This window comes from Odontesthes bonariensis, chromosome 24 (assembly GCF_027942865.1).
Source record: "Odontesthes bonariensis isolate fOdoBon6 chromosome 24, fOdoBon6.hap1, whole genome shotgun sequence".
NCBI classification, from domain to species: Eukaryota; Metazoa; Chordata; class Actinopteri; order Atheriniformes; family Atherinopsidae; genus Odontesthes; species Odontesthes bonariensis.
The window spans coordinates 25,599,646-25,625,531 of NC_134529.1; the positions used below are offsets into that span (position 1 = coordinate 25,599,646).

General features: G+C 39.1%; 4 protein-coding genes across 5 annotated transcripts in view; 3 read left to right on the top strand and 1 right to left on the bottom strand.

Annotated features, from left to right (window-relative positions):
- Nucleotides 1–7,900, top strand: part of LOC142375302 (zinc finger protein 292-like) — a 38,144-nt gene extending 30,244 nt beyond the window's left edge. For both annotated transcript variants that reach the window (XM_075459287.1, XM_075459288.1), the window contains one exon: nucleotides 634–7,900. In XM_075459287.1, the coding sequence (XP_075315402.1) occupies nucleotides 634–7,302 (6,669 nt within the window). In that variant the 3' untranslated portion in view covers nucleotides 7,303–7,900. The remainder of the gene's footprint in view (nucleotides 1–633) is intronic.
- Nucleotides 7,901–10,903: 3,003 nt separating this feature from the next.
- Nucleotides 10,904–12,088, top strand: smim8 (small integral membrane protein 8). Its single transcript, XM_075459290.1, has 2 exons — nucleotides 10,904–11,255; nucleotides 11,812–12,088. The coding sequence occupies exons 1-2, from the start codon at nucleotides 11,127–11,129 to the stop codon at nucleotides 11,968–11,970; spliced, it is 288 nt and encodes a 95-aa protein (XP_075315405.1). The 5' UTR covers nucleotides 10,904–11,126; the 3' UTR covers nucleotides 11,971–12,088.
- A 155-nt stretch (nucleotides 12,089–12,243) lies between these two features.
- On the bottom strand, nucleotides 12,244–23,927 carry ddx51 (DEAD (Asp-Glu-Ala-Asp) box polypeptide 51). The gene is made up of 16 exons (XM_075459289.1): nucleotides 23,784–23,927; nucleotides 23,016–23,329; nucleotides 22,194–22,363; nucleotides 21,958–22,108; nucleotides 21,634–21,779; nucleotides 21,453–21,524; nucleotides 21,266–21,372; nucleotides 19,095–19,203; nucleotides 18,841–18,986; nucleotides 14,402–14,591; nucleotides 14,157–14,272; nucleotides 13,943–14,059; nucleotides 13,345–13,446; nucleotides 13,182–13,245; nucleotides 12,965–13,099; nucleotides 12,244–12,875 (listed from the first exon to the last, which is right to left on the bottom strand). The coding sequence occupies exons 1-16, from the start codon at nucleotides 23,804–23,806 to the stop codon at nucleotides 12,858–12,860; spliced, it is 1,980 nt and encodes a 659-aa protein (XP_075315404.1). The 5' UTR covers nucleotides 23,807–23,927; the 3' UTR covers nucleotides 12,244–12,857.
- Nucleotides 23,928–24,257: 330 nt separating this feature from the next.
- The window catches only part of cenpe (centromere protein E), a 49,647-nt gene continuing 48,018 nt past the window's right edge, over nucleotides 24,258–25,886 (top strand). The window contains exons 1-3 of the mRNA XM_075459291.1: nucleotides 24,258–24,459; nucleotides 24,784–24,896; nucleotides 25,000–25,089. Of these exons, the coding sequence (XP_075315406.1) occupies nucleotides 24,404–24,459; nucleotides 24,784–24,896; nucleotides 25,000–25,089 (259 nt within the window). The 5' untranslated portion in view covers nucleotides 24,258–24,403. The remainder of the gene's footprint in view (nucleotides 24,460–24,783; nucleotides 24,897–24,999; nucleotides 25,090–25,886) is intronic.

Below are 25,886 nucleotides of genomic sequence, written 5' to 3' on the forward strand. Positions count from 1 at the left end.
CTGACTGACATGAACCAAGGAGTAAACATTGCTATCTAAAGTCGTGAGAAGACACTCTAGGCTTGTGACAACTATATGCTAACAAAGAAAGCTAATCGCGGGCTGAAAGCAAGATGGCCAGAGCTGGAGGAACAAGTGGGTGCTTGAACAACGTACTGCCAGGAAAGGCTTGTCAACGGTGCAGTTATGTCTCCACGCTCTTTCTTTCCAAGGAGATGAATATGAATTACTTTGCAGATGGGCCTTCTTGGTGTTACCGCTTCATGCAACGCAACTGACTCTATCAGAGCACGGACAATGGTGTTTCAGATACGGTTGTGTCTTGGATTTTGTGAAATGAATTTCGAAATAAGTGCAACTTATAGTCTTATTTTTTTTTCCCTCCTCGTGACGCATTTTTTGACTGATGCGACTTGTACTCTAGTGTGACTTATAGTCCGGAAAATACGGTAATTTCTTAATACATGAAAAATTATTTCGTATGCATCGTGATAATTTTGTATACCATCTATGATGATTTTACATTGTCCTTAATAGAAAGTTAAGAGAAAAAAAAAGAAAGTTTAGAAATAAATCTGAATGTCATTAGCAGACTTGATTTGATGATTTGGCTTCCTTTCTTTTTTTTCATAGATTGACCAGGTTGGCCTGCCCATATGTATTGAAATGTGCATACGGGCTCTACAGATAAAACCAGATGATGGAAAAACGAAAGCCCCAGTATGTAAAACTATTTCCTGTTTGCTTGCAGCTGATCTGGAAGTGAAGCGAGCCTGTCAACTTACAGAGTTCCTCCTTGAACCCACAGTGGATGCATATTATGCTGTGGAGGCTCTTTACAATGAACCAGATCAAAAATTAGAGGAGGAGAACATGCCTATTCTCAACTCACTACGTTGTGAACTACTCTTAGTTTTAAAAACCCAGTGGTCCTTTGACCCAGAGTTCTGGGACTGGAAAACACTAAAACGCCATTGCCTGGAGCTAATGGGAGAAGAGGCTTCAATAGTGTCATCCATTGACTCATTGAATGATACTGAGAACCAAGAGGAAGAATCCATGAGTCCGAAGGAGTTCCCAGACCACATATTCAACGGCACATATGAAGTTCAAGATATTACAGACAGAAAAAGGAAAAATCGAGAAATGAAGAAGCTAAGGGAAAAGGGTTTTATATCTGCCCGATTCAGAAACTGGCAGGCCTACATGCAGTACTGTGTGCTCTGTGACAAAGAGTTTCTCGGTCATAGGATTGTTCGTCATGCTCAGACTCATATAAGCAGTGGAATATATACTTGCCCAATATGTGCTCAAACCTTCACCTCAAAAGACGCATTGATTCCCCATGTGACTTCCCATGTTAAACAATCATGCAAGGAAAGGCTGACTGCAATGAAAACAAGCAAAAAACTAGCTAATCCAAAAACAGCTGCCCCTGTAATTGCAGCATTTAAGATCAAAACGCTAAATGAAGTACAGAAATCTGGCCATTCCTTAGGGAAAAATGAAGTCTCAATTAAAAATAGTCAGGCAAAAGTGGTTCGATGTGACACAAAGAGTTTTGAGGACAACATGTGCCCCGTTGGAAAATGTAGGAGGAGCTTCAAATTTTTAAAAAATCTTATAGCGCATGTTAAAGCTCATGGGGACAATGAGGAAGCCAAGACTTTCCTTGAAATGCAGAGCAAAAAGGTTGTTTGCCACTACTGTCGTCGCCACTTTGTTAGTGTCACCCATCTTAATGATCATTTACAGGTCCACTGTGGTGTAAAACCCTACATCTGTATACAGCTGAACTGCAAGGCAAGTTTCATGTCAAACACTGAACTACTAATGCATAGGAGAACACACCCTATTTTCAAGGCTAGATGCATGTTTCCAAACTGTGGAAAAATTTTCAATGCAGGATTCAAGCTGTATGACCATGAGGCACAACATTATAAAACTTTCACTTGTAATGTTGTCGACTGTGGAAAGGTATTCCATTCACAGCACCAGCTGGATTTGCATCAGAATTTGCATCATTCTGGCGAAGAGGAAGAAAGTCCATCTTCTGGACAGACTTTGCAAAATACGCAACCTGGTCCTTCATTTACTGAAAAAAGGCTTTCCAATGAATCTCTCCTTGAACAAGAGCATTCCCAAGGGAAGTTGAACACTGAAAGTGCTGGCAATTCAAATCACGGAAGGCCCCCAGTTACTCTTGAGAGTTTTCGGAAATCGACACAAGAACCTGTTGAAACTTTGGGACAAGGAAAAGTGAAAGCTGAACCTCAAAGTACAGCTTTTTCAACCAGTCTGACATGTGACAGTAATTCTGTGATTAAGCCTGTGCATTACCACTTACTTGAGCCAAACAGAGAAAGACATGATTTTGGCGATCATATTATACCACCTCAAAAGAATCATCCGGTGCCTCCATTTGAAACCAGTGTTGGACATCTCCTGCAATGCCAGCCACAATTGTTCCTCAGTAAGGTGAAAACTGAAGCAATTAGTTACAACTCTGACTGTAACTTAGCATCATCGGTAGAGCAAGGGCCAAGATCTAGTAATAATTGTTTAGCAGGATCACTGTCTCAAATTCCTACAGAGCCAGCAATGTCACAACCACTCCCTCCATCAGTAAGCCCTCAGCAACTAACGGGGATCAAACTAGAGACTTCTGTAATGCCCTCAAACGGCACAGGTCTCTGTCAAGGACAGAGGGAGAGATTTCACTGTGCATTTGCAACATGCACAAGGCACTATAGCTCATATAGAAGTGTTGCCAAGCACATGAAAGCAGTTCACACAGAATTCTATGAGCAGTGGAAAGTTGCTCGGACGAAAATCAAGATAACCTACGCTCCAGCACGGAGCGCATCATCAGTTGAGCACATGAGTTCGTTTTCCTCACTTCAGATTCAGCAGGCCAACAGTGTACCAGTACATGGAGTTCCAAGGCAGAATGTTATCCAGTCACCTCCGTATCCTGACGGGAGTAGCAGCTCAAACTATAAAGCCTTACATTCGCTTTCCTCACTTGCCCACAACCAAAATGGTTCACTGCTGATGGCAAATGTTTTGAATCCCATTGTTCTCTCTCAGTTAGGCACTGACAGACATCCAGTAACTACACAGACCCGATTTTTTGGCGATAAACAATGTCCCTTTGTTGATGGAGGAGAACATATTCGTAACTGTGAATCCTCCCAAGTCTTTCCATCTAAACCACCAGTGACATCACAAGTCAATTTTACGAGTGGTGCTCCGTCACTTAGTGTTTCATCTTGCTCAGTGACGGGATCTGTGATGAACAGACCAGAGTATGTGCAGTCACAGCTTATGAACAGGTCCCAGTTCATTATGACTTCAAATATAAATGGTGCAAAGGAGGTGTCACAACAAACAGAAGTTCTTCCATCATGCACATCACAGATGCAGCACAGCTTAGTCTCACATTCTGAGACACCAGAAAAAATGAAAGCAAGAGAAAGTTATGAACAGTCTAATCATTCTTTTCTGGATATTTCAAGCCAAAACACTAAAAACAACGAACCTCAAAATGGCCCTGTCATCTCTGAAAACAATTCTGGAAAGCAGAAGCAAGCCAGAAAAAACAAAAGGACCAAATGGCCAGCAATTATTAAAGATGGTAAATTTGTTTGTCGAAGGTGTTTCAGACAATTTGATAGTCCTAAATCCCTTGGAGGCCATTTGTCCAAGCGCACAATTTGTAAACCATATCAAGAGTCAGAACTAAAGGCAGACTTGCAAGGGTCATTTCTCAATTTTCTCAATTCCAAGCAAATTGTTTGCTCCTCCAAGACACAGCAATCTTACAATGGTGCTGTGTATCAGAAGCCTCATGAGACAGAAACAAGGGGTCTACCGGTAACAAGAGATTACTCCACTCCTAATTATCCACAGAATAACTTGAAAACATGTGGAAAAGGTGAGTCAAAGTATGACATTCTCAAGCATATTATGGCTGAATCGAATATGTCTGATCTTTTTGAACACAAATCTGTTTCCCACCCATTGTTACAACACTTGCATGGAGGCTTAGTAGCACAGCATACAGAAAATGTCCAGCCAGTGCAAGAAGATGGCCAATACTGTACAGCCCATTATCCCCAGCAAAGTAGTGATAAATCTCCCGGGGAATTCCCTGACCCACTTCTTTCACAAATCCTCACAGAAAATCCATCCACTTCTATTCTAGGCGGCGCTCCCACCAACAACACGCCCACAGGGGAACTTCACGGTGAAGGATATTACTCTGAGACGACTATTCTGACACCAGAGGCATATTCAGACTCAGTGGTAAGAACACTGTTACCTGACAGGCAGCTTAGTCAAGCAATAACAATTAACAAGCAGACTGAGAAGCCAAAAACTACTGAGACGGATATCAAAAGGAGGTTGCGCGAGCAGATATTGGCCGGTGATTTTCAACGCAGAAACGGCATGTGTCATTCTGTAAACACTTGTGCCAAAGCATTGTCTTCAGGCCCAGCCTATGGTTATTGTAATCATTCCGGATTTAACCATTTGTCAAATGATGCAATAACCGATTCACCTAGTAAAGGACAAGTCATTAAAGGTTGTTCTGAAGCTGTCACAGGATTCTCTGGCGAAATTGAACAATTATTAAACACACAAAGCTTTACTTGTTTCAGAGAGACTGTTGGGGTGCACCAGGAAGTACCAAGCCCCGCAGGCATTTTCGAACATGATCCAGATCCTGAACCCTGTGAGTTATCAATCACCAAGCAACAGTGCATAACAGAAATTCAGTGTGCATTTGAGAGGCTTGACTTAGTCAGAGAAATGTCTGCTCAGAAGTCAACTTCTATGAAACAAAGTAGCGCCCATATGAACAGCCAGACTGCACCTTCAAAGGTAATATCACATTGTTCAGTTTCATCGACCTTTGTCAAACCGTATGCTTGTGAGAATGTTAACTGCAGGTTTAATTCCCTCTCAAGTGAAGCACTATGGAAACACCTCTCCAAAACACACAACTACACAGTTGAGATGGTCAATGTAGTCAAAAAAAGGTACGGTCAGTATGCTCGTTTCAAGTGTCAGAAATGTGATAAGTCATTCACTCGTAACTCAAACCTTCGCACTCACTACCTGGCGGCTCACAAATTATCAGCCAAAGAAATTGCAGATCTAGATCAAAATCGCAAGCTGGCTAAAGCTGCTGCATCTCAGAACCGGCCTGTTGGTATAAGTCAGACTCCAGGAATTGAGACAACAGTTACCCATTCACATGTTGACAATGGGACACAGCTGTATCCACTCCAAAATGCAGTAAAATGCGAGGCATTTGTCCCACATGATAACACAGGCATAACTAATCATAAATCTCAAAATTACAATCTCCCCTCAGTTATTCATCCCTTGCATCCAGTTCCCATGCACAACCAAGAAATGACTGCACCAGTACAAGCTCAGACATCAGCTGAACATTGGACACAAAATCATCAAAGAAATGTGCCTAAAGTGCACACTCAGCATGCAGGGAGTCAATATTTTACCAAAGTGTCTCCTCCTTTTGATCAGAATTTGCCTGCCACACCTCGGGCTGAAAGCGCACTGACTCACAAAAAAGGGTCTTTCAGCAGACAAACAGTAATTCAGCCAAATATCGACATTGCCATGAAGACTAAAGGGAGGAAACCAAAGTCAGGCGAAACGCTGAGTCCATACAGACCATATCGCTGCGTTCATCAAGGCTGCATGGCAGCCTTTACTATCCAGCACAATCTGATCCTCCATTACAGGGCTGTGCACCAATCTGCTTTTTCAGCTCTGGAGGTGAACAAAGAGCTGGACCAGAGTAAAGGAGTAGATGAAATAATGGACCATAATGAAGAAGAGGAAGAGGCAGAGTTCCCTCAAATTTCTGAATTCAGGTGCCAAGTCAAAGACTGCTGCTGTGTTTTCCAAGAAGTTCCCAACCTGTTTCAGCATTATTTTCGACTACATAAATTCACTTTTGACAAGGTTAGCAATCTCTTGTCTGGAATCAAACTTGGCAAGTTTGTGTGTGGCCACAAAGGATGCACACACTCCTTCACTACTTTCTGGAGGTATGTAGGGCATGTCAAAGAAGAGCATAAAGATCTAAACCTTACCAAACCTGAACAGTTGAATGTTTCGTTCAGATGTGAAATTGAAGGCTGTGACCGTTCATATGCCACAAAGTCAAATATGCTCAGACACGTCATGAAAAAGCACCAGGACCTGTACCAGCCTAAACTAAAAATTCAAAAGGTAAAAGAGGATGGAACAAAACAAAACTCAAAAACTTTGCATTACCAAGTTACTAAGACAAGTAATGGGAAAGAAAACATTGAGAGCAACCAAAAGATCCTTCTAAGAGCTAACAAAAAGAGAATGGGCAAGTCAAAGAACAACGAACATTGGATTAAATATGGAAAACCCTCCTTGAAATCTAAACTGGAGGCATCTGCACTGTGCACAAAAAAGTTTCCTCTACAGTATCCTTGCATGATCAAAGGTTGCGAGTTGGTCATGAAATCCGAGCGGAGTATGTTTAAACATTACATGGGGCATGGGCTGTCTGAAAAGTACCTACAACAACACAGAAGCCACTTCATATTCTGCAAAAAAGTCGCCCGACAGAAGTGTCATTCTATAAGGAGAGATGACTCCAAATCTGACAACACCTCTGACGGATCAGACAACGAAATGACAGCACCTTCCGATCTGGGAGGAGGGAAATGTGAATATTCAAAGCCTGCTCTGCGTAGAAGGACCCCAGCAGGAATACCTGTTGCATTGTTCAACAATAAGTTATCAAATGAAAAAAGCTCCAATGGCTCTGTGGTACTTAAACGAAAACGTGGACGTCCACGAAAACTCATTGAAAAAATAGTCAAACGCAAGAAAATTTTGCATATGACCAAGACTGCTTTGGTTTATAGCAGGGAGGAGGAATCCAAGTCTTCTTGCCCTGCAGTAATTCAGAAGAGGACTGAACAGAGTGCCCCACTGGCCTCATTTAAACCAATGGGATTTGAAGTGTCTTTCTTAAAATTCCTTGAACAGTCAAACAAATCTGAACACAATGTGATGAGGACAGTAACTGTGATAGAAGGGGAGGGGGTCCAAGCTAGCCTGAGCACCAAAGACTCCTGTTTCAAGTTCAGCAACCATCAGAACTTGAAATCACTTTGCAATGTTCGAATAAACCTTGATGCGGCCTTTTCAAGTGTGACTGACCCAATGTTGAAACAGCTGCAGGACATGCATCCTGCAGTAGTATTAGAAAAATGTGACTAACTTGTTTTTAGTTTTTCAAGCAGAATCTCAGGATTTGAATGAGTAAAGTCTTCTGCAGATTGGTGCCGCACATATAACATGTTGATTACACATCCCTTTATTTCGAAAAAAAATGCTATGCCTCACTTCCATGAGAATATTTGTACACTTTTTTTTTTAAATAGTAAAAGGTAAAGCATGTTTAATCTAATTTGAAAAAAATCTTAACATAGTGTGTTGGATAAAAATGACACATTTGGGACGTGGAGACGAACGGACTGAACTAGGCTGTATTATTGTGTGTAGTTTCTAAAGATGTTGATTATGTGTTGTGTATGTAGTTTCAAATCACCTACTGCCACCAGCAGTTTTATTATCATGCTGTTGTTTTCTTTGTGTGTGTTAGATAACACTGCCATTCAGGAATATCTGATTGTTTTTTTTTTAAGTTTGAAACTGTTGCATGTGAAAATGGGGGGGAAAAAAGGATTTGTTAAAATTTTGTTGTAAAGAAGTTGGCTCATTAAATGTTATTCAGTATTTTGTAAGTAATTCTGAATTTGCTGTCTTGTGTTGTAATCTGATTTAATTTTTTATTTAAACTGATATTGAAATTCAAGTTTTTTTCCCTTTACTTCATAATGATATATTGAATGCCCATAATTAGATGCAGTGTAGTGTTTAGAAAATGCACATATTTAGTGTGTGTTGAAGTGGAGCAAATTTGGCTGTAGGAGATCGTCTTAAATGGGTTGGGGAGATGTTACTCTGACTTAGAAAAAACCTTTTTACTGAGTACACAGCGTCAGCAGGTGAACTTTCCCAGTTGACAACGTGAGCCGCTTTCGGACTGTAGGAACCTTTGGCAGTTCTAATAACCTTTTAATCCGTGGGGCCGTTTTCTCCCGTGTTCGGACATACAGGAACTCGGGGCTATCTCCCTCAGTTCCTATAACCATTTAGCTCCTTCTCCGAGGTCGGGTCTTTTTATGGTTCTATAGAACGCATCTGACGTAGGTGTGTGGTGGTCGGTAGCTACGCCCCATGTCATGCTATCACGGCGGAAATGTTTCATCATACCACACAGACAGAACCGGCGGGTGTTCAATAAGTTAAACTTACACTGGTCTCCTTTGTCTGCAGCGCTCTGCTCTCCTTTCTTCCTTCATGAAATGAAAAGTATCGTCTCCTGACTCTCTCTGTGAGCTCTTCCAGCCTCGATATTAGACGCCTAATGTGATCGTCCATGATTAATATCACCATCATGCAGACCATGAACACGGTGGCCTCCCTGCATTGCCTTCCTGATACCTTGTCAGGGGTCCAGGTTTGTCCATTTTGTCCACCAGTGATCTTGCACTTCCCATCATGATCAAGGGAAGTAATGATTGAAACTTCTTCCTCCTTTTCCCCCATTTTGTTCCTGCTCTGCATCCTTGATATCTCCTCCTTTAGTCATCTGGATTTGGGGTTTTACTCAAGGGATTACTTGAGCTTTGGCAACCTCATTTAGCTGCACCGACATGCATACAAACTGATCAAACAAGGATCAAATGCAGTTTATAACTGGAGGCCCGTAATTCTAATCAATAATAATACGTTATTGTCACATATTTTTGCAGAAAGACTAAAATTATGTTTAGACACTTATAGATGATTTCCAGTCTGGCTTTATGAAAGGAAGACACATTAATCTTAGACTGATTTTAGATGTGGCTGATTGACTGAACAGATGACGGTTATATTTCGTTTATAGATGTATATAAAGCCCTTGACACTAAAAGGTAACCTAATATTTGACACTTATTTGATTTTTTTTTTTTTTTTTTTTTTTTTTTTTGGCTTTGGTCAATACTTAGAAAAGGCAATAAAAACATATACTTCAACAGTTCAATAAAGCTTCCTTTAGCGATTACCCGCAGGTTTAATATATTTCAGGGTATTAAAGAAGATCCTGCTGCACCTTTGTTTTTTTTGGTTGGGCAGCTATTGACCTCACATATACAAAAGGATTCTTTTAAATGTATAGAAGTTTCAGGTCACATAAATGAAATGCTGTCAGTTAGCAGATGATACAACTGTCTTCTTAAAGGATGAACACCAAGTAAAGAAGATAACTGTTATCTCTTTCTCTGAAGTATCAGGGCGAACTATAAACGTTAAAAGTGTGTAAAAATGTACCCTATTTACTTAAAGAAGGAAATATCCAAAAACAAGAAATTGAAGGTATTCTTGTTAAAGAAGAAGTGATGCATTTGGGGATAAATATTCAATGGAATTTGTCAGATTTTGGTCCAAAATACAACCTCTCCTTTAAAAAATGATAAATTATCAATCAAAGGCCGTGTGGTATTACCTAAAACTGAAGGATTATCACATTTAGTCTATCCAGCTGATTTGATTTGGAATAACCAAAATATGAAGTAAAAAAACAAAACCAAATTGATTTCAATGAGAACTGGGTATATAGTAAGTGTATAAGTATATTTGGTATTCCAATACATGCGAAACAATATAGGATTATCTTTGACGCAGCTCCAACCTGCTGTTTAAGGTTGCTACAGGGTGGTGGCAGATCTAAGGAGCAGTCAACATTCAAGAAGGATGTTTTATTAAATGATCAGTATACAGTAGAAGAAATGCAACAATATATTTCTCTGACTTTTGATTCACTGCCGAACAGCCACCAGAAACAAGTATTTCTGGAATAGTAACTTTGAAAATCAAATGGGATTCAGTATAGACTCATTACAACAGCAACTAGATCAAAGAAGTTCACTTCAAAATAATTAATTGAATATACCCAACGAAGCAATTTCTTAAAAGATTCAGAAACAATTTAGTGAATTCTTGTGTGTTTTGTGATAATAATGCAGAAACAATTATGCACTTATTTTGTTAATGTATTTTTGTACCTAAAAATTTAGGTTGATAGTGAAAATCTATCTACTCCATTGTGTGGATAAACATGTTATATATAAATGCTAGTGGTTGAACCAAAAACCTAACAATGTACACTTTTAAAATTGTTAAATTTGGAAAATTTACATGGTTGGACGAACCTTAGTGCCATATGAACCCGTAATATATCCAATGCCCTTTAAAAAAAACTCAATCAAATTGAGTTTGTAATTCCTCTTTCGTTTCGTGCATCCACATTGTGGCGAGCTCAGGTTGAGACTTCCCACGAAGAGATTTAGGAATCTGCTCTCTGAGGAGAAGAACTCTTTTATTAGCATTAATCACCCACATACGCCTAAATGATAAATTCATGCAGAATGGGGCAGTCATGAAAATAATACAACTATTACTCATGGTGCCATCCTCAATGTCAAAACATCTAACATAATAATCTAAAATAAAAAACTAAAATGAACAAGAACAGAACAAGTATGATTGCTATACTGAACTAACATCAAGTTTAAACATTTTAGAACAAATAAAGGCAATTATTGCAATACAACCCGCAAAGCATCATGGGAACTTCATTTATCAATTCCCCAATATTTAACAATATTGTTACTGGACTTTTTTAACTATGCTAGAAATAACAAATGTAGTTGATAAGCTATGAAATGTTTGTGTGCATATTTGTAAATAAAGACCTCAAAATAAATTTAAAAAAAATGTATATGGCGGATGCGTTCACCCGGAGAGGCGACATTAGCGCTGCTGAGCTACACAAATGTACGCCCCACAGACAGTGGCACTCTTTCCCTCTTCAAACCCATCTCAGTTGACCTTTAAAATGGAATAGGTCATCGTAGCCTAATAGTTATCGGTGTTCATCCTTTAGCCGTCATTGATTTGTATTTCAGAATATATCTGTAGTGATTTGCCGAAGCATGTCGGATAAAGGGAATCATATGGAGAAAGAAAATGTTGAGGTGAAAGGTTTCCGGACACCCGGGCTAAGGGGTGCACAGACCACCACTTTGTTCCGCGCTCTCAATCCAGAACTCTTCATGAAACCTGTGAGACAACTTTCTACTGATTGAAACAGTATCGTTTAAATACGATTTCTTGTGAAAAGTAGCTTAGCTGTTGGCTACACGTGCATTATGAAGCTAGCTTTGCGTTGGGAATTGTGTCACCGTCATAGAGCGTCAGTCTTTGTCATTTCTAACGACTTTAAACTGTAGTAACTTTTTAACGGATGTACAGAATATAGTTGAGGTGTCGTTATAATTTGTATCCATTGATTCTTCGTTGGTGCTAAGTTACATTATAAGACATGTCAGGTCGTTAATGGATAAGTCTACAGGCTCTTGGGTGCTGCTTTGTCTAGTCAGGAATCCAGCCTTTTCTGTGACTTTTTGATCTGAGGATTTATAAAGTTGTGAATTTATCATAATATCTATTCCTTACATTAATAAAAACCAGTAGTTTTTCAGTCGAGGCCCATTAACTTGCTAAGCTACAGCAAATCAACAACAGTTGGCAGGGGACCTTGCATGAAAATTTGGTACCTAATGTTGGGTGAAACTATTATCTAATTGACATATAATATAAAACTTTATTACGTTTCAGAATAAGCCTGTGATGGCCTTTGGAGTAGTGTCCATAACCCTGTGTGTGGCTTACCTGGGCTATCTGCACGCAACCAAGGAAAATGACCAGCAGCTCTATGAAGCCATTGACAGCCAAGGAGAGAAAAACATGAAGAGGAAGACTTCCAAATGGGACTAATGACATTGTATATTATGCAACACTGTGTATGATTGAGAGAGAGAGGATGACAAAGACAATAAATTAAATGAAAACCTGAGTACTGAAATAAAAACACGTCACAGCTGATTCAAAAGTTCGGAAGTGCTCCCGGTATTTGCGTCCTGCTACACACACTTTTGTAAAGGTTTTTGGAAATCAAGGCAGTAGTGGTCATCTTGCCCTTCATGCTGGGAGCCATTTGGATGGTTTCAAGCCTAATTTTAACATTATGAAAATTGAAAGTACACCAAATTAGACATTAACAGCTTTAATTTGAGGACAAAATACAAATTACAGTTCTTAATATACTCTTCTCGCAATATGTACATAGTTCTTCAGAACTTCACAAATTGTCACAACACTTTATGTTTTATTTCTTCAGTATTCAAGTAATCCAGTGATAGTTGCATTTGATGGTGCGCCGCAAAAACAAAATGGCCAATTTGGCATACTCATTCTTAAAAAATATGGAAACAAGGTTTCTATTTTGTATCCAAAGCAACATTGTTGGCCTACTTGTGTCTGATGAATGTTCACAGAAGTCAAGACTTGATGAAATGAAAAAAATACTTTATTTATCCTAAAGGAAAATTATATGATGTAATTTTTTTTCTTTCTTTTCCCATGAGGTTGTTCTGGGAAAAAAGCCCCATTATGTATGCTCGAGCTCATATCACATTAGAATGAGTGCGATGGGCCTACCTGATGTCAGTCAGGGTTCATGCAGCCAATAAACATCGGCCTTCACACACAGGCATCGTATCAGTAAAAACAAGCTTAGTGATAACACAAATTTGAACTCATTAAACAACAGAAATATAAATGAATTGCAGTGATTATCAGGCTTTGAAGTCAGCTTGGTTTTGTTATCTGGCTTGTTCATCCTGTAGAGAGGAAAAAAAGGCAGCGAGTTTAACCAAGCAATGGTACTAAATTATTGTTAGCAATTTAATAAAGTTGTCTGAGATGGTACCTTGACAATATCGCCCAGTTTTTGCAGTGTTTGTTGATATTGGACTTCCATACTCTTAAGGCTCTCTGGCTTAACCATCTGTTTTTGAATCCCAGGGCTTCCTGCTTCCAGCAGCATTTGAAGGAACTCCTTTTCCTGAATGGGAATGGGTTTGTTTTTTGTATTACATTTACACTGTTTCCATCCAGTACTGATTACAATGAATAATGTAATGCACCTGTACTCTAAGCAGAAAGGTGAAGGCCAGTCCTGCTTTTCCTCCTCTTGCTGTTCTTCCAACCCTGAATATAAAAAAAAACAGACAAATGGTAGGTGGGGAGTTACTTGTTTTACAGACATTCTGTTGCCTGGAAACATTTGGCAGCAGTTAAACCACTCACCTGTGAATGTACGTCCTGATGTATTGTGGTGCGTCATAATTGACAATACATTTGATGCCATTGATGTCAATGCCTCTGGCAGCTGCATCTGTGCTGATTAACCTTTAGGATAACAGTTCAATTTAAACAACTGGAAAATGTATTTGCTCAAACTAGACAAAATTAAGTAAAAGTAATGTCCAATAAATTCAAACATGTAATACAGTTAAAGGGCCGAACCTGTTCTGACTCCTTGGCTTTGGGACAAACTTTTAAAGAAGTTTAGAGTCCCTTAATTTAAAAAAAAAAAAAAAGTATTCTACACTTAATTTCTGTTGATTTCATAATTGGTTTCACTAATTACATTTCTTATACATTGTAACTTGCTGTAAATATATAAGATAGAAAGATAGATAATTAGATGGATAGATACTTTATTAATCCCGAGGGAAATTCAAAGTATTCAGCAGCTACATAGATCCCCGAAGGCAGGTTAGTATCAACAGCAAACAAAAACTCAGTAACAACATACAGTAGGATATAAGGATATATTAAATATAAAAATGTGCTTATGTGCAAACTGGGTCAGATAAATAATTATTAGTAATCACAGACTTACAACTTGATCTTTCCTTGCTCAAAGTCCTTCAGTGTTTTCTTTCTTTCACCGGGAGAGAGTCGGGAAGAGAATTCAGCAGCCTGAATTCCACCAAACAGCCGCAACAACAGGAAAAGTCTGAAGGAAATATAGAGAAATGAGTCAACATAGAATTAGACAATTGGAAGAACACACAGAAAACTGTGTAATGTGAAACTCAGAAATGTTATGTAACCTGTGTGCGGTCTCTCTGGAGTTTGTGAAACAAAGGATGGGGCATAGCTTCAAATGAAGGATGAAGTGGAGGATGATGAGGGGCTTCTTGCTCATTGTGCAGGGCACATAATACTCCTAAAAGACAAAAGTGCTATGCATCATTTCCAAAATTACCCAAGACCACTATTTATTAACATCTAGGCTCTTAACTTCCGATTTTATTTGCCTGCACTCCTTCCTGAAAGTTAAAGGTCAACCTCTTACCGTGAGACCTTGGGGGAAGTCAAAGCGATCTTGTTTTTGGGATGGATCTGCTGGTGTTCTGTTAGAGAGACTGTGAATAGAGCTGAAGAGTCTGGGCTGGTGGAGAACCAGCTGCTGCAACTTTTCTGGGTTCTGTGTAAGTGTGGCAGAAAACAGCAGCTTCTGCAGAGGCATCTCAGGTGGAGAGAGGCTGGGAGGAAAAGTAGGCCGATGCATGGTTACTAAAGTCTCATAATCTGATTCTATAGTTGTCACTATCTTACAACATGCTGACAAAACCTTAAATCATTTATTCTATTAAACAAACCTCTAACGAGTAACAGATTAAGTAAAAAACAAAATGCATCGAGTGACATGATGATTTCTATATTGTAAATTTTCTGTTAACAAGTTGTTTTTTATAGATGGCAAGTTATCCATCTAAAGGGCAAAACCATTATTATTATTATCATCATCCTCAAGTCAAAGATAATCTGAATTTTCACAATATGACATTCTTAAATGAGTAACTTTTTTTTTTTAAACTGAAAATATTCAATTTTTCTTCCCAAAATGTATTTTTTCCTTCTTAAAATATATTTTTAATATAAAGACTTGGATATTTGGCATTAAAGAAACAATAGTATGCTGGTTTGAATTCTGCTAGTTTAAGTTCTATCAATCAGATAAGAGTCCAGTTTGTTCTTGTCTTCATTTTGGCAATACTCCATTTGGCCATGGAGATCTTCCATTATTATGCAGAGGATACAGTTGGATTTATCCATCAAGCCCAACAAAATTAGTTAATTTCATAAACTCATTATTTTAATACTTTGATCACATATTCATGGCATTTAACCTAATTGCCTCAAAGACATAAGACCTGGATAATCGGTAATCATGCTTCCTAACTTAGGTTACCGTAACTAACCATTAACACCTAAGGAACACACTATCAAACCACACACAAAAATGATTCAACCCCCACTGAACAGGGGTAGACTAAAGCCCCTTTCAAATGCACTGCTTTTCATTAATCTAATGGCAATTTAAAATGTATTTCGTGTAAATTAGCCTCTTGCTGCTTATCCATAATATTTTGAGACAAAAATCAGACTAGATTTGACCAAACATACAAGTATCACATTCAACATAGCAAAAGTGTAAACGACAGCAGCCACATTATTTAGAGTAGAGTTAAAGGATAAACATGCAGAGCAGCATTGGGTTGATTTGACATAAGATTAGTTGTTTAGAGTCGTTTAAACTTGCTGCTGACTTAATATGCTGATGAGAACTGCCAGAAATGCAAAATGTGAAAAAGTGTGAGAGTGAAAAGAGTGAAAAAGCTGTGGCCAAGCTGAACATGACAACAGACACAGGTAGCTCACAACAGTGGCTGATCAAAAAGTGAAGTGTAAAAAAACTTAAGTTCATATGCGTGTAAAGGCAGATGAGCCAATACTTTTGGCAATATAGTGTAGTTACTCCATTTACAATCATTATAAAATCAGGTTTCACATATTGCACCCACTTCTCCCAATTTCCGTCTTTACAGAAAAAGTAAACTCATCCATCTTATAAATCCCAATAGATATCTCTATTCAGTCATTTATAGTTGGTCCAACAGGCATCATCCATTTCTTGGTCAGAGCTGTTTAAATGTTGCTTTAAAGGGCGGTTCCTGCAAGCTATATTTTTGAAAATACACAACCTTGCTTCTCCTTCAGCCCACCCTCGAAACCACGCCTTCAAAACACATGAACGAATCACGAGTCTGTGAACGCGCAGGGGGGAGGGGTGAGGGGGGCTGACGGTTGATTGGCATGTCAGAATCCAATAGAAGTAACTCTCATCATTACTTCTATTGGTCAGACATTTCCTCTTGCTACACCCTCTACAATGGACTAAAATATATATATTTTTTTCCAAACATTCTATTTTAGTGGGTGCAATGGCGTTGTGAGGAGGTTCAGACAATATGATAAAAAATGCTCCAGAAAACATCTCATACCCCACCTTTAATACCTTTCACTTCTGGAGGAATATAGCCCAAAGAAACCACTTTGAATTGAAATGGTATCTGTTTTTAAAAATTAAAGTGGATTGTTCTGTGAAATTCTCTCCAATAATTTCTTATATTTGGACAATCCCAGAACACATGATAGTCATTTGCTATCACTTGCTCCAGCACTGAGGGTTACAGTTTTGACAGTTTGCCTTCATTTGAGGGGTGATGTAGTATCTGGGAGAAAAAAAAAATATATTCTCTTCATATGTGATTTTGTACGTTTCCACATGTCATGCCATTCATCATCTGAAATTAACAGGTCTTAGTGTCTCCCCCACCTGTTCTTTATACATCTATATATTGTTATAGTTGAGTGGGCTTTAAAATTGTTTAGGTACTTGTATAGTTGGGTTATGAATCCTCTAATAATCTGACTTGTATGCTTTCATATAAAAGTTAGACAAGGAATTTGCTGGCCTCCCTGCAGGTTTTATTTTTAATATAATTCATATAATTTTTTTTGGCTGCAAGTTTCTTAGTTGTAGATATTAAAAAAAGTCTTCCTTTTCTCTTTCCTTGTGCATGATATTACACAAAGATGTTGTGCCAAAAAGGATATTTGTAAATTGGCCAATTAACTCGCCAAAGGGAGGGGAAACCTCTCCAAAGCCATAATGGAGCAGGGTCCTCTATAGCTGTGCAGTCCTTTGTGAGTACTCACATTTTCAGTCTCCGGCTTATACTATAGGCTGATTTTTAAAGAAATCAAAAGAGAAACAGAAAAACAATCTCCAGGATTTAAGAGAGGGAAGTATATTAATGACCGATATTTACTAAGTGTTTATCATCCGCTATTTTGTCCGTTTTTTAACGTGCAGTCCAGGCCTGTATCATATTGGGACTGAGTGCGTGTCTTTCTCCCGCTCGTGCCGTCTTCCTCCTGCCATGTGCCACGCTTGGCCATTGATCCACATAACTGGATCCACTGACGGAGAAACAACCTTGACAGGGAGCCCTTTGTCTTTCATGTCCTTCGTGGCCTCACAGATTGTGTGGTAGGAGATATGTCCCGTCCTCGTAAAAAACGCAGAGCTTGGCTGGGTAGGCAGTCTGGAACCGGATCCTCTTCTCCCTCAGGACTCGTTTCACTTCATTGGATTCTTTTCATTTTTTGTCAGTATAGCTGCCAGGTAGCTATGATCAACATAAATGATCTGATTATTTAAGAGAACTCTTTCTTCTGCCATGGTTTGTGCAGCCCCTCTTCTTTTGTTCTGTACTAATGGAATTTATCTGGTCTACAGCCGTGTTTTTTTTTTCTCAATATTCAGGTCTGTGGTTGTGGGGATGTCCAGTTTATTTCTGAGCAGTACCTAACAAAAGTTAGCATTGAGCTTCCCTCCACATCCTTCATCTACCTTCTTGGTCGGTCAGCTTTTCTTCATGTTGAATTGGAGTCTTAAGCATGTTTCCAACTATTTGTTCCAGCATTAGCAGCCTGGTTTCCACCTTGTCAATGCAGTCCTCCACCTCCTCAAGTTGCAGTTTTGTCTTAATTTTATCTTCAATATCGTCCAGCTCCTTGTTGTTTGAGTCCTTTCTAAATTCACCTTTGCTTTGTTGTTGTTTTTCTGCCATCTTTCCCCATCACAGCATTATGCTCCAGGCCTCATAGTTCGTTGTCGGTCATGTTTATGACGCTTTCCCTGCTTTTCCCTCTTGTTTCCATCATTGTCTTGCTGTCTAACAAATTTCAATATCAAATTGTTTTAACTAAACACTCAGCAGTCTGTTTTGCTGGAGTTCTGCTGGAGGAGAGTGCAATTTAGGCTGCCATCTCAGGTGAAGGCGGTAAGTAGAATGGGAGGCAGAGCCTTCAGTTATCAGACTCCTCTCTTGTGGAACCAGCTGCCAGACCAGGAGGCAGACACCCTCTCTACCTTTACGATAACGCCTAATAACTTTGTTTTTGGTAAAGCTTATAGTTGGGGATGGCATAGTTATGCTACTATAGGCCCAGACTGCTGGGGAATCTAGAATCTCATGATGCACCTCTCCTCACTCTGCTCTCTTTTGCTCTGCATGTACACATAACGTTATTGTGATCATTAAATGCTTCCTTTTCTCACCAGGTATCCCTGGTCTGGTTTTATGGAGCCTTTTGTTCCCTCTTTCTTGTCCTCTGAATCCCCAGCCAATCGAGGCAGATGCCTTGGTCCATTTAAGTCATGTGAAGTGTGTACAGGCAGGATTGATTCAATACCCACCCACACAATCTGCGTGTGTTCGTCAGCCTCTGAGAGCTTAGGTTTTGTATAATTTTGATTACACTAATATGATTACATGCATCTAAAAGTCAAATCTTGGTCTCACTAACAGAATAATGCGTTTGTTTTTCTAGTGTCATGTAAATGTGCTCACTGAGGCCTCCATAGACCCTGTGACTCACCTGGCTGCTGTGACATTTTTTGGCTCTCTCCTCCTGAAGATGGTCATGGCGTCTGGTTCACCTCCTGAACTAAATACCGCCTTTAATACCTGGCTTAGCCAGGACTGGTGCATACTGTCAATCATCCTGTCAGCCTCATCAATAATCTTAGAAACAAGAAAATAAAAGAAACTTCAAATATAGATAGTGGACAGTCGATTTCAGTGTTGTTTATCATCTCCCACATTTCAGTTAGATGGGCTTTAAGAACTCACAAGAAACCTGAGATGTTCCAGACACAAGTCAGAATTTCTGTTGATGTGATCAACCAGTCGACCAGGAGTTGCCACAACTATGTCTGCTGCACTGCGCCTCACGCTCCCTCTGGAAAATAAATCATTTACAAAAACAGCTCAGACTTTTTCCATGTGTGTCCAGTCCTTCAACAGCAAATACTGCACCACATCCTGATCCTGTCATAGCAGCAAAAATGCAAATAATGTCAATTTGAGTGACAATACAAAAACAATTGGGGAAAAATAAATCAACAGCATAAGCAATAAACACACAGTGACTTCAGCACGTTCAGGTTTTATTTTTTAACACTAGTAAAGTATCTGTTCTAATTTGAACATTAGCTTGTGTTGAAGACTGTTACCATATATAAGTCTTAAAAATATATATTTTTTAAAAGGATAGGTGGGTTTAGGTATCAATACTAAAGAAAAAATATTTTATACCATAACTCACAAACCTATTGTAAAAAGAAAAAAAAAAGTATTTTAAAAGTAGGACTGTATCTGAAACCTGAAGGTTTAGGCTGGCTGAGGTGGAGTAGTGCTTCAGGAAAACATGTCACGGTTTCATATTTCAAAGGAGTCTATCATGCTGATGCTACAAAGCTCTGAGGTACCAGCTGAAAGACTGTTAGGCAGAAGCTGACAGGACAGAAATGAAAAAGCTAATTGAAACTACAGGAAGTTACTCGGGAGACCCCATCAAATGAAAGCTGGTACATACTAGAGATGGGCATTTTAAGTGATTTTTGAGGTCGACTAATCAAGCCAATTCAAGTTGATGACTCAATGAGTTATGACGTCATTAGCCCCTTTCACACTGCGACCCGCTACCTTAGCGGGTCCAAATTGCACCTTCGACCCGCGTCGAGCAATGTGAACGCTTGTCGTGTCAGGGTGACCCGTGTCGCCTGAAGCCGAGTTCAGGGGGAGTTGCCTAGTGGCAGAGCGTCACACGAAACACATAAATTGCTGGGCGTGTACAATGACGTAGGCACAAGCCATGCGTCGGAGGTAGGGTTAAATACACCTGTCTGCATCAAATTTTTCAAATAAACGATGGCGGGACACCTTGAGATATCTTTTATGCAATTGTATATGCAGTTCATGGAGATGTTACTTTATGGTGCGTGGGAAACCGACGCGGGTCGAAAGGCGAGTCGAGTTGACACGGCAGCCCGGGTCGGCAGTGTGAACGCAACAGCGGACACGCTAAATTCGCGAATTAAACGCGGGTTATTCGGCAGTGTGAAAGGGGCTATTGTGACATCATCAACTAATATCAATCACCTAAGCAGTTATTTGTTCCCGTCATTTGCTGTTTAGCTACAACGAAACCAGTCATCTTTTTTCTTTCCGTCGGGTATTTTTGCTCCTGAAGTGCAACACACTTCAACAACTGAAGTACCACAAGATACAAGCTTTAGCAACAACATTGTGAACTATTTTACCACAACGATATTATTCACAAAAATTAGTTCATGGCTAAAACTCTTGCACACACACAGAGCTGACAATGTCAGACAAATGTGGCAGATACATCACCTTCCTGTTTCATGGCGAAACATCAAAGTTTGAGGAGCTGCCACACCCACACTCCCGTTCACGAAAACTCAGACTTTTAATAATCAATTTAATAGCTTATGACCATATGGACCAAACAATTAAATCTCTAGGAGGACTTTGGTAAAATCTGACATGTGTGAGGCGCCAAAATGCCGTCTTTGAATCAAAATACGACTTCCAAGTTTGATGATATTCCAGGAGCTGAGCACACAAAAGCTGTGGTGTTACTTTTCCCCAAAATCTTGTAATTTTAGCCATTTCTTTTTGAGCATGTTCAGGCCCCCAAAAGAGCAATTAATTTAGGAACGGAAGAAGATGAAGAAAATGAATAAACACATTAGGCCACCTTCTGTGTTTGGGCTTAATAATAATAATAATAATAATAATAAAAAGAAAAGTTTGTATTTAAATTCATCTTTGCACTGCCTACTTCCTTTCACATTACTTTTTTTTTGTAAAATCAGCACGCATATGCTTTGTGATTAAACAATGTGAATGATCAAATATAATAACTAAATAAGATTCATGTCCCTAAAACTGTTGCAGCTCTCTGACATTTTCAGTATTACAGGTTTTGCTCTCACCTGTGCTCTGAGAGTGAAGCCTGCTCTGCAGCAAAGGACTTCTGACCAGCTAGCATCACCACTTTTAATGTAGTTCCTTCAGCATATGATGCAAACACTTTGTAAACCTGTACAAGAAAAAATGTCAGCAAAGCTTAAGAAATTTTAGAGTAAAGTTCTTTCAAATGTCTTTGTCAAAGTTTCTGACCTGCTGGGCGAGCTCTTTGGTTGGCAACACGGCCAAAGCCCGGACTTCACACACCACTCGCTCCATTAATACCTGGCAGTGAACAATTTATACTTTTTACATATTCAGCCCTATACACACACGCACCAGTGCTTGCACATTGCTTTCTTAATGTTAGTTGAAGGAGATGGTGGCAGCTAACCTGTATGACAGGCAAGACAAAGGAAAGAGTCTTGCCACTGCCCGTTGGTGCAGACACGCAGATGTCTCTGGGTCTGTAGCCACCTTCACCAATCAGCAGTCCATACTGTGCACCTTCCAATATGGCTGGAATGACCTCAACTTGCACTGTGAAAAGATCACAAAAATTATTCATCCCTTTATACTTGGGCACTCTCAAAACATCAAAATGTTCTCGAACCACTTTAAATAACAGCATTTTGTCAAAGTTTGTCAAGTTACCATATTCACGTCTCTGGGTTTCAAAATTTCAAAAAAAGTGTATACAAACACAACGTATCATCACCTGGAAAGAAGTGTTGAATGCCATTATCTTTCAGTCTTTTAAGGAGCTGAGCACAAATCCCTGACACATTTTTAACAGGAACGAGGTTGCTTTTAATGTCTCTCTGAATCACATCAGGCTCAGTGAGCCACTGAGGCAGGACTGCGTTTACCTGTGAACAGAGAAAACAAAATGAATGGAAAGATCGTTCTTTTTACTGGCGACTACTGGCCCTGTTTTTATCACCATCACTGTACCTTTTGAACAGGCTTGCTCTCAAATCCTCCAAGAAAAGTAAATCCAGTTTGAGCAGATGTTTTATCTGAACTTTCTTTTGAGTCATTTTCTATCTCTTCCAACTCTTGTCCTCCTTTGTATTCCCCTCCATCTGTTGCATACCCACGAGAAATGTCTCCAGCTGACTTCCCTAAAAAACAAAAAACAGAAAACACATTCCTAAAAATGCACACTGAGCAGCCTCTCAGCTAATGCGCAGTTGATGCAGCGTCTAATCCTGTGGGTCACCAGCATCCCATCCATCCATCCATCCATCCATCCATCCATCCATACGGGTGCCACTCTTTGTCAAGTTGATACATTTTACCTCTACATTGAACGAAGCACAACAAACAAGGCCACAATTCAATTCAGTTTGAACTTTGTGTATTATTTCAGAATTAAGAACTGGTCAAGCATGACGCTGCAGGTTTTATACGTTTTCAAATTGGTCAAACAGTTTGTGGCACATACGCCAACTGAGCGGAAACCACCAATCAACCAGGAATAACCCAAGATCAGTCAGATGTCTGATGACATCATGTGCATCGTCTCTACACCTGTTGGCATCCTTTCCATGATGTTGTCAGACATTAAGATACAAAACAATATGAGTCTAACAGTTGCAACAACAATAACTTTTTGTTATCTGTAAATACACTGGTACTACTTTATTTATTGTAGTAACCTGTAGTTTCCTCTTAAAAAAAAAAAATAAAAATCTGCAGAAAATATTGTCCAACCCAACATATCTATCAGTGAGAAAATGAAACATGTCATCATAGAAAAGTGCAAAAACACACCTGACTGATTCGTCTTCTTCAGGTTTTCATCTGCAACTTTCTTTTTCTTCTCTTGCTCTTCGACAGACGAGTCTAAATCCCACAAAGGCACCAATTTTCTTTTTTTGTTGTGCGGATGCTCTCGATTGCTGTTTTTGTCAGCTCCTCTTTTCCTTATGACATTCTGCTGCTCTGTTTGTTCTTCGTACACACAATCTTTCTGTTCAGTCAAACTTTGTTTCTGCTTTTGGTTTGCCCTCTCTTGGAGCTTAGCAAGCAAAGCACGGGACTGAGACTCCTTCGAAGCACTTCCATCTTCGTCCTCTCCGAAATACCTGTGAGCACCAAAGCAACATTTAACATCTATTACAGATCCATTACAGACTCAAAACAAATTTACCTCAGAATTAAAAGGTCCAATACAGATTTTTTAGGTCAATACATTTACAAATTGCTGCACTTTTTTTGTTAACATTTTTGAAGAAGTTTCTGTTAATGGATGCAATAGTATTTCAGCTTTGCTGCAAGCGAGTTGTTGCAGATTATACTAGTCTGAAGCAAACTCTGCTATATTTGCTTATGACCCCTTGCGTATTGTAGATGAATTGAGCTGTGAGCTGAGAAAAAAATGTAACCAGTGAAAATGGGTTGAAAAGAAGTCCTAAATGAAGAAAATATAACATAAAAAGATCAGATAAGAGCAAAGTAAATAATTATTTTACCATTTTATGGTCAGTATTAATACGTTGATCTTAGTTTTTCATTATTTAATCATAAGATGATGCCTACCTGTTCACTAAAAACAATGACATTTCATCAGATGAAAAGTCACAAAATTGGGCGATTTTCTCAGCTCCCTCGGATCAGTACAGTCAACTTTAACTAAACAACATATACCACTACTTCCGCACGTGTCCAATGGTACAAACGTCGCCTTATTATGACGCCACTCAGCCCAGTCGCATATATTCCGTTACCAATAGGACGCGCCCACAATAGTTATAACTAAACAAGCTTGATTTTAAACTTCTAAATTCTAAATTCTTCCAAAACAAATAAATGATCTTTTTTTTTCATAAATTATTTTCAGACAGATTTTTGAAAACTTATTGCAACCAAACTGAAACGGATTTGTTTTTAACCACCCCCACTGGATGTGGTTCAATTCACCAAATGACGTTACCCAATCACAACAGAGTGCCATACTTTCAAAAAATAAAGAAAGTGAGCGCCAGTGGCTTTGCTGTCTTGCTTCCATATGTTGTTACCAACCGCCATAAAAACTGAAAAAGAGAGAGAGAGGCTTTGCTGTCTTTTGGACGTATTTAGTTTATCTTAATTTTTTTTTAAAAGAGATATATTCGTCTGTTTGATGGTTTCTTATTTGTTATATCATTGCCATAAAGACAATGACAGAGGAATCAGCAGTTAAAGTTTGTGTTCGAGTTCGTCCGCTCGTTGCGAGGTAAGTATTTAGCTGCTGTTTAAATCAAGAGCTACGTACGTTACCTCAAGCTAATGCTATCTAACGATTAGCATAGCAAAGGATTTTTGTCATCTTTTGTTAATTCGAGTGCTAATTTTGCAAATGCTGAGAAGATGCTTAATTCATACTCCAATTATTAGATCTTTATTGTAAATTAGTGCTTCCTAATTGTTTTCTAATTGTTTCAAAACGTTACACAAACAAGTATTCCCACAAAGCAACGTTAAGCTTTAGTCTCTTAAACATTTTGCTTAGATCTTGAACATTTCTTTTCTTTCTCTTTTTTTTTTTTTTAATTTACAGGGAAGAAAGAGCAGGATCTGAGAAGGCAGAACCAGTCCAGTTGTTTTGGAAAGCTGATGAGAAATCAGTTCATCAGATAGATGATGGAAATCCCAGCAAGAGCTTTAGTTTTGGTATGTATGGCAGCATGTACAGCATTAGGACATATTTATAGTGGACTTCTGTGGTACTTTTGACACATTTTGTTGTTCAATCCTTTTCCTTTCTTGTTTGCAGACCGTGTGTTCAATGCCAAAGAAACAACCAATCAGCTTTACCAGGCGATTGCAAAGCCTATAGTTGTCTCCACTGTTGAGGGTTACAATGGTAAGTAATAGATAGATAACTTTATTCATCCCCTTGGGGAAATTCAGTTGCCCTGTAGCTCTTCCATACACACATCCACCCTTAAAAAATATTCAGCATTAAAGATGTATGTAAAATCAAATAAAATACTATCAACAGAATCAGAATTATAACAGCATAAAAACAATGGACAGAGCAGATGTGGTAAGAACCCAAAATTGGTAAAAGTGTGTCCATAGTAATGAATAAAAACTGTAGCTCATAAAATGAACATAACCAGGTATTACTGGAGATTATTAAAAAGCCTGGTGGCTGTAGGGACAAAAGACCTCCTGAACCGTTCTGTCCGCCTCCTGCCGCTGTTGCTTCCCTGCCCAGCAAAAATGCTGTACAGAGGATGTCTTTTGTTGTCCAGAATGACCTGAACTTTAGCCCCTGTGCACCTCTCCACACAATGGCAAGAAGGATAAGACGGGTGTCTATCTTGTAGTCTCTTTTATGATCGTGATACCAGAACACAACTTTCAGAGATGATTACCGTCTGCTCAGCTGGCACCTGCGAGACCAACTGCAGGTCACTGAGACTGTTTGAGCTTTGTTGCCAGCACATTATTGATAGGCCTCTTTTTATCATCAATATTTGGTATTGAAATGCTGCTCCCAAAATTGGGCTCAACATTTTTATTTTATTTTTCTGTCTGACATATAGTCCTCTACAACAAGAACAAGTTTGTTTAGGCTTTTCTCTTGTCTGAAATTGATCGGAGTGGTTAAGAATCATCTGAATATTGTATTATGCCTATATTTGTAACTGCAAT

Coding starts and splice junctions, on each gene's coding strand:
- ddx51 (XM_075459289.1), bottom strand. CDS start 23,806: ATGTCATTGTTTTTAGTGAACAG. Junction 21,373..21,452: donor CCAAAGAGCTCGCCCAGCAG/GTCAGAAACTTT, acceptor TTTCTTGTACAG/GTTTACAAAGTGTTTGCATC. Junction 14,592..18,840: donor AAAAATGTCACAGCAGCCAG/GTGAGTCACAGG, acceptor TTTTCCTCCCAG/CCTCTCTCCACCTGAGATGC.
- smim8 (XM_075459290.1), top strand. CDS start 11,127: ATGTCGGATAAAGGGAATCATATGGAGAAAGAAAATGTTGAGGTGAAA. Junction 11,256..11,811: donor CAGAACTCTTCATGAAACCT/GTGAGACAACTT, acceptor ATTACGTTTCAG/AATAAGCCTGTGATGGCCTT.